Here is an 18,072-nt window from a genome sequence, read left to right as displayed (position 1 = left end):
CAACTTGCACAGACATTCGCTAGCAGCTACAATTTGCAAACTTTTTTATGCACTTAGCACCGTTTTACCACATTCTCACACCGTAATATAAAATATGGCTGAAAAGATGTATATAGCTGAGTTATATATTTAAAAGCAATAGGACACCTTCTTAATCAAAGTAGTATATAACAGGAAATAGATTAAAAATAACATTTTAAGTAGAAAAGTTAAAATTCACGGAAACAGAAACTCATTAGTATGATCCTGTTGATACTCGAAACGTCCTACGTCATTAATTTAACGCCTACGAGCACTCATTACTTTATTTATAGACAGTCTGTACTCTCAGCTATAAATCTGTAATTAATCACGATTTCTACAACTTCGCATTTTTTTTACTTGTAATTTTTTCACTCAGACGCTCTAGAATCATCGTGATTATTTTTGTTTCTAGCTACGCAAACGTATTGTTATTTTGAATAGTAATAGCTAAAAAATAACGTGGCTGCAGGATATTTCAGCAAAGTGCTTTTTGCTTTGTATGAACGTAATATTTGCTAGATGTATAGCATTGATGCGAAACCTCCATAAGCAAAAGAGCTTAGTAATACGTATCCGCTCGTTGTTTAGATTTTGATTGCATATTAGTATTCAATGTTCAAAGACATGGTGTTATACTATAATAGGGAACCGTCTATAATGATATTTGTATCGGGAAAAATATGTAGATACAGACAGTATTTTCTTTATGTAAATATTTTGCCCGATATATTTTAATATTGGAAATAGTTGATAGTTTTTATCAAAACCCTACGTGTAAAATGTCCCTTAAACAGTGGTGGTAATTTTTTGAGTCATTTGAAGACTTTAAAGGCTTGCAAACTTTTATACGTAATATAAAATTACTGGCATAAAGTACTTTCGGTCCTATGGGGCGCTGCACTAATGGCATACAAATGGATATGTTGATTTCTCGCAAATTTTCGTCCCACTTCCATTAAAATCGACAGGTCACGCAAACTAATTTCTTTGATGAATGCTCGTGTGTGAGATAATCATCAGATGAAAGTTTTTTTATACATGACCGATTTGTTTTATCAGATCTTCACTTAGAACATTTCATTTAACTTACATAATAAAAGCAAGTCACGTCTAAATGGTACTAGCAAAGTACTGTTCGATTTTGCAGACTGGCGAAAACGGAAAGTTGGTTGGAAAGTTTCGATTAAGTCCCAATACTTATCGAATCACGACTTAAAGAAATAATTATATTCAGTTTATGTAATTTATTATATTGTATTCCAAATGTCACATTTATTCAATTAGATTACTGGATTTTTCTTAGCAAATTGTAAAATTATTCCGTACTTTACTGTTTCTTTATTTGCATTTTTTATTCTCTTCTTTTTTGTCTTCATTTTAATTGTAAAGAAGTACATATTTGTATCAGTATCAATTGTCTGGGAGATTTTTTGTATGTTACAAGGCCGTTTTAATAATTGTTATATTCTTTTGTGGTGACGACTCCGTCATTTGCTATTGTTAAAGCAACTTTTTTTCATTTCGTGACTAATTAAATGCGTGGAAGTTGATGCTTACGTTAAAAATCTGTTGTTTTTATAAACCAAAGAACGGTGAATCAAGTTTGAACGTAATTTCAGTTGATTTCAGATTAAACGGAGAATTCCCTAGTTAGTCATTGCTCTTCCAAATAACCAACAAGTATTTTGTTTTATGTAAAACAGAAGAATTTCGATGTGACAGTATAACATTGACATAACACGTGTTAAGGCATTTCATGTTTCTGTGTAATAATTTGCTGCATAAGTTGGATAAACTGGCATGTGATTTATTAACATTTGGCGTGCGTTTCGACCATTAATGCACCTATTTGTGAGTTTACTGATATCGCTGGAGTTAAACGTTTATATCTTTGAACCATGATAATTTTGTTGTCCCATTGTTTATTAAACTAAAATGTTATAAAGAAAACAGAATTTACTTCACGATGATTAAATTCTGAGTTACTTAACCAATATCATTTTTGCTTAGAAAACTCAATTCAAATGTAAATGAAATTAACGAATAACATTAGATCTCTATAGTGATGTAAGTTAAGACCGCCACAGAATACATAATATAGTACCTCGTAACTCAACTATCAACTGTCTAAACCATACGGTACAGTTTTTAAATTCTTTAAAGTAATGTTCTCGTCGGACCTGAAGTTTTTATCTCGTCGATTGCTCATTACGACAGGTCCGTTAGTTGTCATGGTACATTGACTTTGTTTTTGTCGACATCACTAACTAACGTTTGCGCTACAATTTTAATTTGTTCTTCAAATTTATAGTTACCGTAATGCTTAAAGCCTTGGTGCTCTCAAATCTTTCTACAGTTTCCCAAATGTTTTTTATTTTTTATTTTGTGTGTTTTCGGAGGAAATGTAGGGTGCGGTCTCGTATTTACCGGGATTACTAAAGTTTAAGTTAGGTTCTTTTGAAAGCTGACAGTTTAACAGTATTCATTCCCGTTGCTAGTACTCTGTTTAAAGATTTTTTTTATATTTAAATTTCACGTTTTATTCATTTAGGTCTAAAGTCCAGACCCTATACAAATTGCATAGTGAACTGGATTTTAATTAAAATCATTAATTAAATTGAATGTGCAATGAGTTATAAAATTTAACAAATCGTAAACAGTTACACTTTTATTTAACCTTATTTGTAGGTCTTAATGACATCGAGTTAAACCGGAATACTTAAAGTTAATAGTTGCAGTTGCAAATGAACACTGCGGCCGACTTGCCCTGCGAGTTCACTTTCGTAGTAAAACATTTTATTGTCATTGAACGTGTTAAGGAATTCAAATGCATTTGAATTATGAATCGTGTTCACTTGTTATTTTTAATTTGCCTGCGATGTTCCTTAGTAATATATGAATTTTCAAATGCGTTTACATAATTTGTGTAGGCTGTAAGTTAAACTTATCTGTCATTAAAATAATATCTTTCAAAGCCAAATCATAGTAACAATCAAGTTAACAGAACGTTTTGGGCAATTTTTTTTTGTGGAATGTGATAAGCGATAACACAGGCCGTGCCCGAGTCTTTGTGGCGTTGCTCCTTATCTAGTTCTAAGTTTTTGTGCAACGTCGGCTTATGTTATGACGCGTTGATGACGTCTCATGAACACGACCTCAGTACTTAAATGTTCTACTTCCTTGCCAAAAGGAAAATAGAGGTTAAATTTTATTCTGCCGTTTATTTTAATAAATCCAATGTTTTTAATGAAACTTAAAACTTGTACAATTTGGTGCACCTTAAGCGTTAAAACGCATCTCCCGGGCTTTACGGTGAAACTGGCTTATAATAGCCGCAATAAACCTAATTACGAGATGTGAGTTGATGCTATTTAACTGGCTGCGGTTAAAAATGTTACCGTAAAACCGTGCCACCCATTGCGAATTCTGTTACGAAACATCGAAGTTAATTTTCGTTTGCAAGAAATAGAAACTATCCCTAACGCTTGATACATCTAATGTCACTACGATTTTCACGTCCTTGAAATTAGAGAAACATGTTAAAATTTTCCGATAACATTCTATAGGTAAATAAAAAAGGTTCAGGAGTTAACTTGACACATGTCGCGAGTATACACGCGTAGGTATATTTAACTGAAGTGATTCAGCGCAACTATTGTGCTAAACGAAGTGCAAAGAGTATCTAAGTACTTTGACATGTGCTTAGGAATGCGGCGCCAAGGCCCCGCGCGGGTGACATGCGCTACGTATACTGCGTACTATCAAACATTGTGTAGCGGTCTAGAGGTGTTATTAGTTACGCCAGCATGCTACGCTAATGTTCGGTGACCTTCTGGTGACTGTATCGTAAACATTGTTATTAACGCAATGCTTTTTAGTTTGTTTTTAAACGTCAGATTTGCGTGTTTTGTCAAATACAAGGAAAGACCAAGTTTCAAAACATAGAAGATGGAAATGTATTATGTGTTTGAATAATACCTGTATAGGTGAAAATTATTACAAATTTCTCTAAAACAGAAATTGGTAGACCGCAAATATTATTGTTTCATACATTAGTCATGTAATATTGATAATTGAAAAGTTCAAGTTAATTTAATTCATGTACAGTTTACGTTTATAGCTATGGAGTGTTTACAAGCAATCATTTTTTTTACGAATGTGAGGAGTAGTTTTATTAGAATTTTATATCACAATGCTTTTGCTGATTTTTAACTGCTTCACTTGGTAATTATCTTCTTAAAGGACCTCTTTTTGTTATTTACTTAACAACCAAGGCTAGGCTATTTTTATAATGCTTGCATCGACCGGTTTTCTATACTAAGAGTAGTGTAATGAGAATACCTATTCTCGTTTGTAGATAAGATCCGTAATTCAACTAATTATATAACTTAAGTTTTATTACTGTCTAATGGTTACACACAGAGTCGTGTTATGGTCACTAAATGAGTGCTATGCTGTCGATTTATCAGTACAAAATTACAATAACAAACTGTCTAAGTAACCATTAATAGGAGAGTCCCAAAACTAGTAATATCTCTAGAATCGGTAACAAAATGTTGTATTAAGGGGGTTGTTTGAACAGGAGACGTGGTCTTAAACAATAGTAAAGATATTACTCTGTTTCGTCTGATTAGTTATATGAAAAGCTTTCACGCTAATAAGTTACTTTAGTTCCCTAACATGCTGTCTGTTTATATTGTACCGTCCAATGTTGAGAGTTGTATGACAAGTTAGAGGAAATATACTCTTTCTGTGTATCCTCTCCTCCCTAGATTAATGTTAGATAACGGGTCTGTAATTTTAGATGTCTATTGGCTTCGCTATTACGGCGAAGGTAGATGATTGTTTGTTCCTTTGCCACCTTTTAGTATAAAAAAGGTATAGGTAGGTCTGATGAGAACATAATATTTTACGTCTTTATCAAAATAAAACACACTTATTAACGTTGGAACAAATTGCCCTCGTGTCAACGTTAAGTGGTATGCCACCGTTTCATTTAAAAACAGACGAAGTGTTATAAACAAATGTTTGACATATTTTTTTAATATCTCAGAATTACGATTTCGCGGTAACGTAACCCGGTTTCTTTAAAAAGCTTTGAACTCGACAAGTTCAAAGCTTTTATTTCATATCGGTGGAAATCTTGCGCAGAATAAAATTGTTGAACGGCATTTTTTTAAATTTGTGTGTGTTTACTGCTGTTTAACACATTTGAAATAATTTTTGTATTGCTTCGTTTCCATTTGATACATGCACATTTATGACCATAGAAGACCTTATTATATTATGGTGTTGTATTGTAGTATTTTCAGTTTCTTCTAAACAATGTACAAAGATTTACAGCCATATCTAAAATATACTTAAAACACAAATTAGGAAACGGATTGCTTACCTTAAATTTTACTGTAAATAAAAACATAATGTATACACCTACGCAATATTTCATTTAACCTTGCAAATGCTATCTAGTTGTGAAGACTCATTATCTTTTGTGTTGATTTAAAAGATATTTAGTATTTATAACCATGTTTATAACTTACCTGTTTACATTTTCTTGATAAAATCATCTGTGTCCATCATTAACCAAACAAATATAGTTTGACAAAATAAATAATAAGATGTCTCATATAAATATTTTTGAATTAGACATAATAACGTAGAAAATAAATATAACTGGAAATTGTATACCGTATAAATTTATGTAAGTGATGCGAAATACGCAGTAACTGTATTCCAAGAACGTGCACAAGTTACCAAGTAATTACTTAAGCTTGAGCTTACTAACAATAACGCTACAGTTTACAATAACTAAAAATAAATTAAAATCGACGTGCTGTAAAAATAGTATACAATACAAAAGAAAATGAAAGTTGCCAATCGATAGTCTATCGTAACCACATTCCAATGTACAAAAAAATACCTTTTTATTGCAATTATTGAGGAAGTCTACGTCTATTGAACAAACTTTGACTGGTATTTTTTAAATGTATGAACGCGATCGGCAAATTATAATTTAAACACATGCTGTATTTATATGTAAGCAAGTTTCCACTATTGAGATACGTACAAATATCTCTTTTTTTTAAATGAATATTAAATATATTTTGGACAGGGGAGTATAAACCCTCATTTTGTACCGGCAGTAGCTACAAATCCTACCCTTAATAGTTAGGTAAGGTCTTGTTAATAATGACACCGTAAACATGAATAAAACCCAAACAATCATATTCTTCCACTATTCATTACAAGAGAGAGAGAATAATATTCTTCTGTTTTAATTGATTGACGTATAATAAAAGCGTCACGCGTATAAAAGCGATAGTCATTATTTGAATACAGCAATGTCTCCGTCACTCGATTGTTTACTTGTTTAGACAATATATAAAATGTCACGCTATGACGAACCCTCAAATTATTAGGCCAAGGTGTGCCTACGAAAAAGATTCCTTAATATGAAACCTATGTACGATTGCATTAGTCATGTGCTCAATATTGTAATGTAAGACGTGTACGACGTACGATTTAACCGAAACGCAGTTTATTAAGAAAACAATGTGACTAAGTTTAACTGCGTCAACGTAAATTAAAAGTAGGTAGAAATCTACTAGTTTTTATTACGTTCGGTAAGGTAAATATAGAAATATGTTTCTGAATAAAGAAAATAGTGGTTAATTTTTATTACCAAGTAAATATGGTGTTGGTGAAATCGTTGAGCAAAATTTAGTGAATGAAAACGCTGGTTAAGCAATGAAAAATGAAAATTTCATGTTTGGATTTTAATCCCGACACAATTTGTATGAATCTAGTGGATATTGTGTACAACGAAAGTTATTGTTCAAATAAAAGGATTGATATAAGCAGGTTGAATAACATTTGTAGTATTAAAATGTGTTTTTTTATATAAAATAGATCATGGCTTTAAAAAAGTAGTAATAAAAAATGTCTACTGGAAAACACGTTATTCATATTAGAACAAAAGTTTTAAATTAGTTCTTCGAATTGAAATGCCTAATAATATAATAATACATTGCTTTTTTATGTGTAACACCAAAATAACCTCATTTCTTGTGCATAGCATGGTAAACTAGGTTAGTCCACCAAAGTACCTAACTATAACATTAACTAATTAGAAAAGAGCACTTTTCTAAGTATTTTGCTATATGGTTTCCTACAAATACGTTTGCGCGTACTGTATTCACGTAACTGTATTCAAAAAGCCTCATTTATTTGCATTCATTCCGTTTTGTTTACTAAAAGGTTTTACGTAATCTTTGTAAATGAAGTATATAGGTGATCCTAGTCTCATACATTTGTTAATTTAACAGAAATTGTTCTAATTAACTGAAACAACCGACAAGTCTATGTGACCGACTACGTGGTATGTGTGCTCTTGGCCTATATTTACTGTTCTTATTGTAAGGTTTAGTTAAATTCATTTCCAAGGTTTATTAAAGCTATTGCATTCTTACAACTTGCTTTCTTAAACTACGTATGATATTGAACGCGTTTGTTTTAGTTTTTATATTTATGTCTTTGGAAGTTTCAGCACTAACCTATATTTAACTTCCTTATGCATATTTTTTTTTAATTTTATGATTCTTGTTTACCTTATACGTGAAAGTAGGTTAATACTTAATTGACACTTTAAAGTAATTGCCTACGGATATAAGTCTTATGTTACAATTGAGTTTAACAAATGATATTTTTATTTCCAGCCTGGTGTCCCTACAGTCGCTGGAGCTGAGGGAGAACCTGCTCAAATCTCTGCCAGAGTCACTAAAAAATCTAACCAAATTAGAAAGATTAGATTTGGGCGATAATGAAATCGAAGAATTGGTGAGTTTTTAATTTCACATTATAACGAACTCATTTGTTATTCCATATTTAAAGGAACGGTATGACAGTCGATCCTTTTTTAGTTTATTGCTTGCTACAATGGTATCCTAAACATCAGAATTTATAGCAACTTTGTCATTAAATTATCGTAAAAGTGTTTGAAATGTACACCAGACATAGTATGGCTGACTTCATAATATTTTGCACAAAGTTTTAATTTTATTACAATCATGAAATGTACTACAATAAAACAAAAGGTTCATTATGATTAAAAGTTTAAAGTGCTCGCTGCATTGTTGTTGAATTGTCGTGTCGTGGGAATGAATTCGTAACAAATAGCAGCACGACTTGCAATGGAATTAAAAACTTCCTAACTCTGTAGAAAATTTTAATTTAATTGTATGTACGTGTGCAATTTTAACCACATTAAAACGTCCTTTGGATCATTTACTCTTATAAGATCAGTTATGAGTTACGAATCTATAAGAGTTATTTCGTTTTTGAAAAATAATGGTTGTTTTTTCAGCCGGGATTCATCGGTGAGTTACCAGCACTAGAAGAGCTATGGTTAGACCACAACAAACTGCAGTATTTACCGCCAGAGATCGGCAACCTAAAGGCGCTTATATGTTTGGACGTCAGCGAAAACAAGTTAGAGAAGCTGCCGGAGAAAATCGGAGGCCTTTGCTCTCTGACCGATTTGCATCTGTCACAGAACATGCTCGAAACTGTGCCGGATGGAATCGGAGATCTATCTAAACTGGCTATACTGAAGTTAGATCAGAACAGATTGCATACATTGAACGAAAATGTTGGAAGGTAAGAAAATCGTAAAAAGTACTACTAAAAGTATCAAATTTTGTTTTTAATTTTATATACTTTTTTAGTAGGCATATATTCTAATTACTGTAAATTATTTTCCAGATGCACGAATCTCCAAGAGCTAGTGTTAACGGAGAACTTCCTAATGGAACTACCGAAGTCAATAGGGAACCTCAACGAGCTGACAGTATTGAACGTGGACAGAAATTCATTAGCAGACATCCCTATGGACATAGGCAATATGACGCTGCTGGGAGTACTGAGCTTGAGAGACAATAAGTTGACGAAACTGCCTAATGAATTAGGGAATTGTAAATCCTTGCATGTATTGGATGTTAGTGGCAATCGGTAAGTTTGTATGAAAATTTTAGTTAGAAATATCGTAAATTTTAGGTGTTTTAATGTCAAAATCGGTAAAAGGACAACCACTAATGATTATTAAGAAATGTAGAGAAAAGAGATAAAGTATTTCACTGTTTGATTCGACATGTTCGATAAATTGATGACTGACTTTTCAATGCAAAACAATGATAACTTGATAAAATATATCTAAAAATTTAAGAATGCTCGTCTACATCTATACTAATGTTATAAAGAGGAAAGATTTGTATTTTTTGATTTTCGTAAATATTGAAATAACTCTAAAACTACTGGGCCGATTTCAAAAATTCCTTCATCATTCGACAGTTTTGTTGTCAGTGAGGCTATGTTTTTTATTATTATATTTTAATTTCACGCGGATGAAGTTGCGGGCAACAGCTAGTATATAAATAAAATCATCAAAAAAATATTTGTATTTTCCAGGTTACAATACTTGCCATACACGTTAGTGAACTTGGAGTTGAAAGCTGTGTGGCTGTCGGAGAACCAGGCGCAGCCTCTCCTCACCTTCCAGACGGACAGGGACGAGACGACAGGGGAAAATGTCCTCACCTGCTTCTTGTTGCCGCAGCTCAGTTACACACAACAACCAGGTATGGATCTTATTGCGCGGTGTTAAAGATGTTTTTGCTTTCGTTTGCTTTTGGTGTCATGTTTTTACTGGCGATGTTGTTTTTATATACTAGCTAGTATAGACCTGAATCTTCATTTATGTGAAAAATTTCGATAGTCTATGCGCTATTTGAGACCTTTAATTTAAATCAAATATAGATATATTTGATTTAAATTTTATCCACGTCCATTTTTACCTTCAGAATTTACGTGGTAAATGTTCATTTATTAAAACATTTGCATTCGTAATCTTAGTTCGATGTTATTATTTCCAAAACTACTGAGTTGTTTAGTATAATGTATGAAAACAACATTGTGAGGTATAGACGCCATTTAGCATACTAAGTATTGGTTTAATTTGAACTGTGTTAAGGGTTTTTTGAAAACATTTAATAGAATTAAAAGTCTATGTTTATGTGTGATTTTTAAATAATTATCTTGAGAAGTCACTTTGTTCCAACTTTGAAAAAAGGGTGTTTCTTTTTTTAAATAAAGTATGACATATGCTTTACTTTTCCTTAATAGAGTCAAAAATGACTGGCTTTTTTATTATGACCTGAAAAAGAAATCAAATAGAATGTAATTTTTAAATTAAAATTAATACATGTTTCAAATGATATAAGTAGTATGCTAAATGTTGTAAATGTTAAGTATTTTGTCTGTTGTATAATATGTTAAATTCGCTTTTTATGCTTTTGTTTCATTGTGCGAGTTATCACGGCTGCTTATAAGACTACATTGTCTTGTTTCTATGGTTCTTATAATTTTAGTTTTAAAAGTCATTTTTAATACATTAAGTGTGTTATGTGCAGTCGTGTGACAGTTTTGTTTTTGTTTTTGCCGTGTAAATATACTAAAATACTTTCCACACTTGTCACAACAAAACTAGAGTTGGATCACACTTCAGAGGTCGGCAGTGTGACGTGGTTCAGGGATCACAGATTTAATTCACAGTCACAGGAACTAGATAGGATACGAGGTAAGTGCCGTTATATGTATTATATTACAATTCGAATGCCTTGACACTTCTAGTCACATAATATCCTTGTCTCTCTTTGTCAAAAGACAATTAAAGGTATTAATGTTTATGTATTCATGGTTTTTTTTCCCTTTGAGCAGTTTCCAATCGATTCTATGTAATTAATTGGCCCTAAAATGAAAAAAAAAAAACATCTGTTATAAAACAAAAGTCATCGCATTCGAGTTGTACAGTTATAATTACAGACAAAAATGTTACCATATAAATATATGAATTTTATCAAACAGATACAAAAAACTCCTTTTTCTTTGCCCACATTTCTCACGCAATTTTTGTTAAGCACAAACGCACTGGTGATAGTTAAATGCTTACGTACTATAAGTTATTTATAAATAAAATCTAGATGTTCTTTTTTATCTTTATTTGTGTAGGAAATATAATGTTTTAGAGTAAATGAAACGATCACTACACTCAAACAAACAATATAATCATGTTCTTTTCCATTTTATATAGATCAATGTGTTGTTTGCTTTATTCGTGTTTTGATGTGTCGATGTTGTCTTGCTCGTTAGTAATGTAGGTAATGGTCCTCGTATATTACCTCCATAATAATTAAAAATACACTGATCTTAGTGAATTTCAGTTCAAATCACGGGATCCATTTGATGAGATTTTTTGACATTTTATTACTTCTCGAAAGCTGATTTCTCACAACTGTACTGATAAGTATGATTTACTGGCCTTGTTTAAATGTGAAATGTTGTTTAGACAAATTCAATTGAAACGAGAAATTTCTACAAAATTATCTAAGCAGTTTTGCCTTTATAGTGCTGTAAAAGTCGATCGAGATATCGATATTTTGTCTCGTAAACAGTAAACAAAAATGTTTGTATTATCAATTTAACCACTAAAATTTTCAAATGTAATAGACAATAAATTACTTTTCATTCCTATTGAATTCTACTATAATATTGCAATTTAACAGAATCGAGTGCATCCCGCGACCGCGACTCGGACGAAGACTGGGAGGAGAAGGAGGCGTCGAGGACTCACTCCGTCAAGTTCACAGAAGATGTATCAGAAGCGAGAGAGGTGAGGATATGCTGTTGTTACTTGTTCACACTACGCACGCGCCCCGGCGTCACTCGCTTCCCACGTACCTGGCATGTGCCAGTTGTACACTTTAATACACGCGTCAGAGATAAGTGCAGGAAATTTAGATCTTGGTTTAGGAATAACGTACCCATTTGCTCACGGCACAGAGCTTATTCCGCAATGAGCTCTATTCTTGTAGCGTTAGAGTAGGTTTTCCTTCGTATAAGATTGGCACTGTTTTGTAAGTGGAATATAGAATCGTTAATTCGCATAATATGTTAAAAAGTATTGTATATTTTCTGTATTAGTTTTTTTTTGTACAGTTTATAACAGTTGAACAGTATTATTTGTTTTTAATATAATTTATTTTGTTGTAATTTAATAAAGTTTATCTTATTATTATTGTTTTATTTTGTATTATTAATTTGGTAATTTGTGTTTGTAATTAACTAACTGGTTGTTTCATTAGTTTTAATTATGCGTTTTTTGTGTTAATGTGTGTTTTTAATGCTAGCGCACTTGTGAAGTACTGTAAATATTGTACAAAAACATTGTAAAACGTATTTTATTAAATGATACAGTGTCAGTTGTGCGCTAGTTAGTATATTTACATAATTTGTGTTTGTGTGGTTTTATTCCTCTTATATAATTTAGTGCATTTTATACTAAATATTAGGTATTCCAATTGTGTACAATTATCATAATATGCGTGATTCTGTTTTGTTTCCCATTCGTTTGTAAAAGAAAAGAACAACATTTTCCATTCATTACACATTTTAATAATGAAATATAAAAACCTAAACATTTTCTGTTCTCTATTTGATTAGAGAATTATTTAAGAACAAAGCAAATTAATGAGGATTTTTTTCAATAGAAATCCAGATCTCTCATCTTAAGAATTAAAAGGAAATAAATAAAAAATACTATAACTGTAATTTATCAGATAAACAGGATAAGGATTTATAAAATGAAATAGAGTCAATATTTTTATTAATTTTTCAATTATTGCCTCGTTATGTTTTGTAACTTTTGTAATTTTTTACTTAATTTGTAGCAATATTAATAGTCACGGGATTAAATCCAATATTTAGTAGGGTTGAAAATAATGACACGACAACTATTTTAATTTTATTGTACATATTAACTAGAAGCAAGTAAACATACAGACGATTTGAAGGTTTTTCAGAATCGTTACGATGTAATTAAGTTCTAGCGCGTGGGTTATGTTGTTCACTTGTTATTTGAGTCTTGTTTTTGGAGTCCATTGGTATAAGTGGATAAGTAAACATTTGGTTCAAAGGTGCCATCGATACAGGAGGAGAGTGAGAGCTCAGAGTTCTCACTGAGCGGGCTGCGGCGGCCGCTTAGTGCGGTCCGCAAGCTGGTGTCGCAGCGCAGGACATCTCTGCAACGACTCTCCTCGTTAACTAACCTCAATGAGGTACTAGATATGTGTGGGGTGTATTTGCAATTAAAGCCAATTATTTATTTTATTGAGTAATATAGGAATATTAAAAAAACAGATGTATATCATACTTTAACGAATAGTCGTAGTCTGGTAGTTTTTATAAAAAAAATTACGAAAGAAAATCTTCCCTTATTTTGGGTTAATATGATGGTTGAGTGTTAAAACAAATTGAAATTGCATGTCTGATAAAAGTGTTATCAAATAGGTTCATTCTCGTTTAAGTAATATCGCGTGTTTGTGCAATTGTGTCAATATTGTACAGAGTTATTTGAATTTCGTGAACAAAATAAAGATATCAGTGAAAATGTTGTGAATACACCCCACGTTATCGTTTCGCAGCCCGAGTCTTGCCTCTCGTTCCTGAATGTTGTCTTCGTCTCCTTAGATTCGCAATGTTGTAGCTGAAATTAGACTTAAGACCATATATTATTATTATGAATTTTATATCCTTTGTAATTTCATATTATTTTGGTACTATTATTACTATATTTTTAAATATTTAAGCAAATGATCAATTATTATGTTGCAATTTTTAAGTTTATTTTATTCTAAAAGTAAATTGAAGCGTTGGATTTTTTTTGTTATGTGCATCAAATGAAAAAATCATCTCAATAGTATAGTAATATTTTCCTTAGAAAACAACGCATCTGCTTGTATGCAAATATAATAAAATTTTCACTGCTTTACACTGTTGTGTATACTATAAAAATTCCAACGTTTTTATCATCTCGTTTTAGAGTATATAGCGTTTCATATTATTTATGATACAATAGATTAACACTACTATTAACATTATTATTGATTAATAGAAGTATTATAGCGTAAATATTAGATTATTATAAGATATCAGTCGCACTCACAGTCTATAATTGGTCACTAAAGGAATCACATCGAGTAGATTTCTCAAATTATATTTACACTAAAATAGACCACTTATCGTCTCTGAGTGTGGCAGATAAAGTTAAAGGTAACTACATGAATTGTAAAATAATGAGCGCACAATCTAGAATATTTAAAGACACAGCACTGTTTGAACTGCACTTACTGTAGATTAATGTATCAGTAGGCAGACGTCGACTCTCTGCGAAGGTGAGGACGTGTGTGATATCATATCCTGAACGATGTCATTATGACTCGTTACGACATTCCTTTAATAGGCTTAATCATATTTTTCGGGTGGGACGTTTTATAGGGTTCCTTCATTATTCAATGGATTTTTAGAAAAGTATATTGAATAATATTTTATTTAGTATACAATGTTACAGATTAGTCTTGATATTATCGCTTTTAATAGTAGTAAATATTGATTTATTAAGCTTATAAAAATATGTTATATCCTATACTTTAGCATTTGTCATATTTGTTTGTAAACATGAGGTAATATTCATAAACTGATTTGACTGATCAAAGATGCCTTAAACAGGTCTTGCATTATCCAATATAAAATAAAGTATTATACATTCAAGTCTTATTTTATTAGTTAATATTAATAGTAAATCTAGTCAAGCATGTGCATGTATTATAGTAATTATTTTCCGTTAAGAATGTCCATACTAATTTAACGTATGTTTGTTAGACACCGTTCGTGCGTCAGAACACACCTCATCCCAAAGAGTTGAAGCTGAAGGCGCACAAACTGCTCGCGGGCCGCTCGCCGGAGCAGGTACAGGAGGCCCCCGCCACCAACGGAGTGGCCACGTCACCGCCAGACAATGAGACCACCACAGATACAACCGAAGTAAGCACACTATAATATATTGCTTGTTTTTCGGCCTAATCAAATGAATCTTACACTATTTGCTAACGGTAAGACGTCAAAGTTTTAATGGAATTTGGCTTTATCGTGTAAATTCGACAAGAGTCAATTATGTTAAAGAATATAAGTACCTGTGCTATAGTGACCGTTTAAATTTACGGGTAAATTTGACTGTAATGGACATTGAGAAAATACCAAACACTGATGAGTATATTAAAAAAGAATTTACTAGAATCCAAAGTGGCACTAAATATAGTAATCTGTGACCCAAGCTTCAAGTTCTTAAGGGTTACAGTTTACGTACTTACGAATACCTTTTCAATATTTATTGTTGAAAGAAGTTTATGCGGAACCATAGTCTGCAGCATTTAAGGATATCGCTGAATTAGATGTTACTATGTTGCAGAAGAATTAATTCACTGATCATAAACTTACACCAGGAATCATATATTGATTTATTTCCCCTAGCCTGTTGAATCGCAATCACCGCCCGAAATGACAAGGGATGATGACAGCGACCAAGAAACACAAGAAAAGGAATCTTCAGAAGACGAGAATGATGATAATGAAGATTCCGACGAATTGGAGGTAAGAGACTTTCTGTTATTGGTAGATGTATATTTTTAGTCACAAGCGCGACTGATCTTATAAAAAGCATGTTAATTGTCAAAACTGAAGTGTTGATACACAAGTTTTGTGTGTAAATGGAAACTCGATGGATAAATGTAACACTCAGAGGTGGTTGTGACTTAGATATAATTTTAAATTGGCATATTTAATTTTGGGGCTACTAATTTTCAAAAACAGTGTTCTGAATACTTTCTAGTCACTAATATTGTAAATTTTGCTTTAGATATTAAATTAATCTTTTAACAAATAAAAGTATTATTAACATGGGAAAAAAGTGATATATTTACTAACGGCAGATCACATTTGGTAAAATTTATTTTCACTTCCCGGCAATTATTGCAATTATAGGCAACGATTGTTTCCGTTCAGACTTGTAACTACAAGAAAGGTTACATTACAAGTCTGTTTCCAGTTGCTATTTGTAATTGTGAAAAGAGCTTGGAACACGCTTACAATACTAGGAAAATCATAATATATGTCTTTACGTAGTAATTCGAGTACGGTAAAACATTTTATAGATGTTAATTTTATAGTGTATAGTTTAATTAACGTGTGAGTGGACTTTATCGCATTAAGAGGTCAAATGAGCCTCCTAATGTAGCTAGTGGCAATTCAACATTGACCCTATTAATTTTAATTATGAATGTAGTCCGCTGCCTTTTAATAGGTTGTTGGATGTCGGGACCTTTAACTAGCTTCTAGTTGCAACTATTTGAAATATGCAAAAACTGTTCTAGTATTGTAAGCGTCCATCTGAGGGTATAAGGTCCGCGTGAGTTCATGACAAACTTGAAGGTTTGGGAATTTCCTTTAAAGAATATAATGCTCCTGGACTCCCCAATAGTCCTAAAAGAGTGTTTTGTATGTCCGTGGTTATGTTGTTGAACTCTCGCGTGTGGTGTTGTATGGTACGGTAGTGGTATACGTGTGTGGGGTAGCGCGGTGGGCGGCGCGTGGCGTGGTTCGAGGGCGTGGCGGAGGGCGGCGTGCGCGCGGGCCGGCTGCACCGCCGCGACACGCCGCACCACCTCAAGAACAAGCGCGTCAGCCATATTGACGCGAGCCGCGCGCGCGACCTCATTGCGCAGGTGCAGTCTCTGTTGCAACCTACTCTGTGCCCGTAACACAACTTGTCAACTCTGTAGTTACTTAGTCTATGCTTATAACACAATACACGCTAAAGTACTAATAGACGAATGATACAATGATCGAGTATCAATATCGCATGTTATATGTGCAGGTAACACCTGCACTTAGCCAAAAATAAATAAAAAAGGCCGCAAATCTTTTAACACGCTTCAAATAGTAGACTGATGGTTTTTATCCGCGTTGAGAGCTAATTTCCTTCCGATTTCATAAGGATTAGATAACACTTTATAAAACAATGGTATTATTATTGTGGTTTATGAAGCACAACAGTTCTTTAGTGAAGTATTAAATTGCTCTGTAAACTGAGCTGTTCGATTAACTCGATGTAAGTAGGGAAAATAGGATTACGCTCGTATGGATCGTAATCCATTTCATAATGAAGTAATTATTATTAATCTTACGTCTTATGCGAAAACAGATTTAAATTTTACGCCTTTGAATAAACGAATTGTTTAATGTTATAGTATGATGATTTATTGTTTCGAACTCCTCAGTCTGCTATAGGCATGTCGCATGTTGTGATGTTTTTTCCTGCTTCTTTTTACCTTTGTAAATGGTGAAATAACACCAGGGTTAAAATAACAGTCTGACTAACATTGTTTGCAAATTTTGATGTTATGTCGCGAGTTTCTAAGATTTATTTGTTTAAGGTTTATTTGTACGAATCGCATGTTATGAGAGTTACATAAATTGTAAGAATTGTAAACTTTTTATAAAACTTATCAGTTTCAACTATGTGGATGTTATTTTGGTGAATACTTATCCAATGCTATAGTCCTGAGAGTTTATATTGTTAAACGAATTCGTGATCGTAATGTCGCGGTATTTCTCCAAGTAAATAAAACGCAATATACTATAGAAATGTAACTCCGCGAGAAAGAGTAAAAGCGGACTCGCGAGCCGCAACGAAATTTCTTATCCCCTATTTAAGTGTATAAACAATAGACTCGTGAGATCTGCCAGTACATCGTGACAGTTGTTTTCGTGTGCGGACATGGTTCCATCGCGCGGCGTTCACCGTACAAATGTTTTAAAATAAGAAGCCAATAGTAAATGGTACTTGATATAGCAAGAAACTAAATTCGATACCATTATACGTTCGATCCACTTGTTTTTTTCAGTATTTTTTGCTTCAAAATAGTGTTAATGCGCAGCAAGTGGTATTCAAGTGAACGACTTCGTACGGCGAAACATTACATTTCTGTGAACGCGTCTTGAGCCGGCAATCGGTGTGCGTCTGTCACGCGCTGCTGCTCGGGCCCTCTCGACCACAACGCAGACCCTCCGAGAGACTCGCAGAAATGAGCGCATCGCGCCGCG

General features: G+C 32.8%; 1 protein-coding gene across 1 annotated transcript in view; it reads left to right on the top strand.

The window, feature by feature from the left end:
* LOC106104060 (protein scribble homolog) overlaps nt 1-18,072 on the top strand; it is a 73,582-nt gene that overhangs the window by 18,848 nt on the left and 36,662 nt on the right. Inside the window, exons 4-12 of the mRNA XM_013283997.1 lie at nt 7,740-7,860; nt 8,387-8,679; nt 8,785-9,030; nt 9,487-9,656; nt 10,565-10,654; nt 11,640-11,746; nt 14,794-14,955; nt 15,442-15,561; nt 16,542-16,691. Of these exons, the coding sequence (XP_013139451.1) occupies nt 7,740-7,860; nt 8,387-8,679; nt 8,785-9,030; nt 9,487-9,656; nt 10,565-10,654; nt 11,640-11,746; nt 14,794-14,955; nt 15,442-15,561; nt 16,542-16,691 (1,459 nt within the window). The remainder of the gene's footprint in view (nt 1-7,739; nt 7,861-8,386; nt 8,680-8,784; nt 9,031-9,486; nt 9,657-10,564; nt 10,655-11,639; nt 11,747-14,793; nt 14,956-15,441; nt 15,562-16,541; nt 16,692-18,072) is intronic.

This window comes from Papilio polytes, unplaced genomic scaffold (assembly GCF_000836215.1).
Source record: "Papilio polytes unplaced genomic scaffold, Ppol_1.0 DF823691.1, whole genome shotgun sequence".
NCBI lineage: Eukaryota > Metazoa > Arthropoda > Insecta > Lepidoptera > Papilionidae > Papilio > Papilio polytes.
This window is presented reverse-complemented; position numbering and strand designations above follow the sequence as displayed.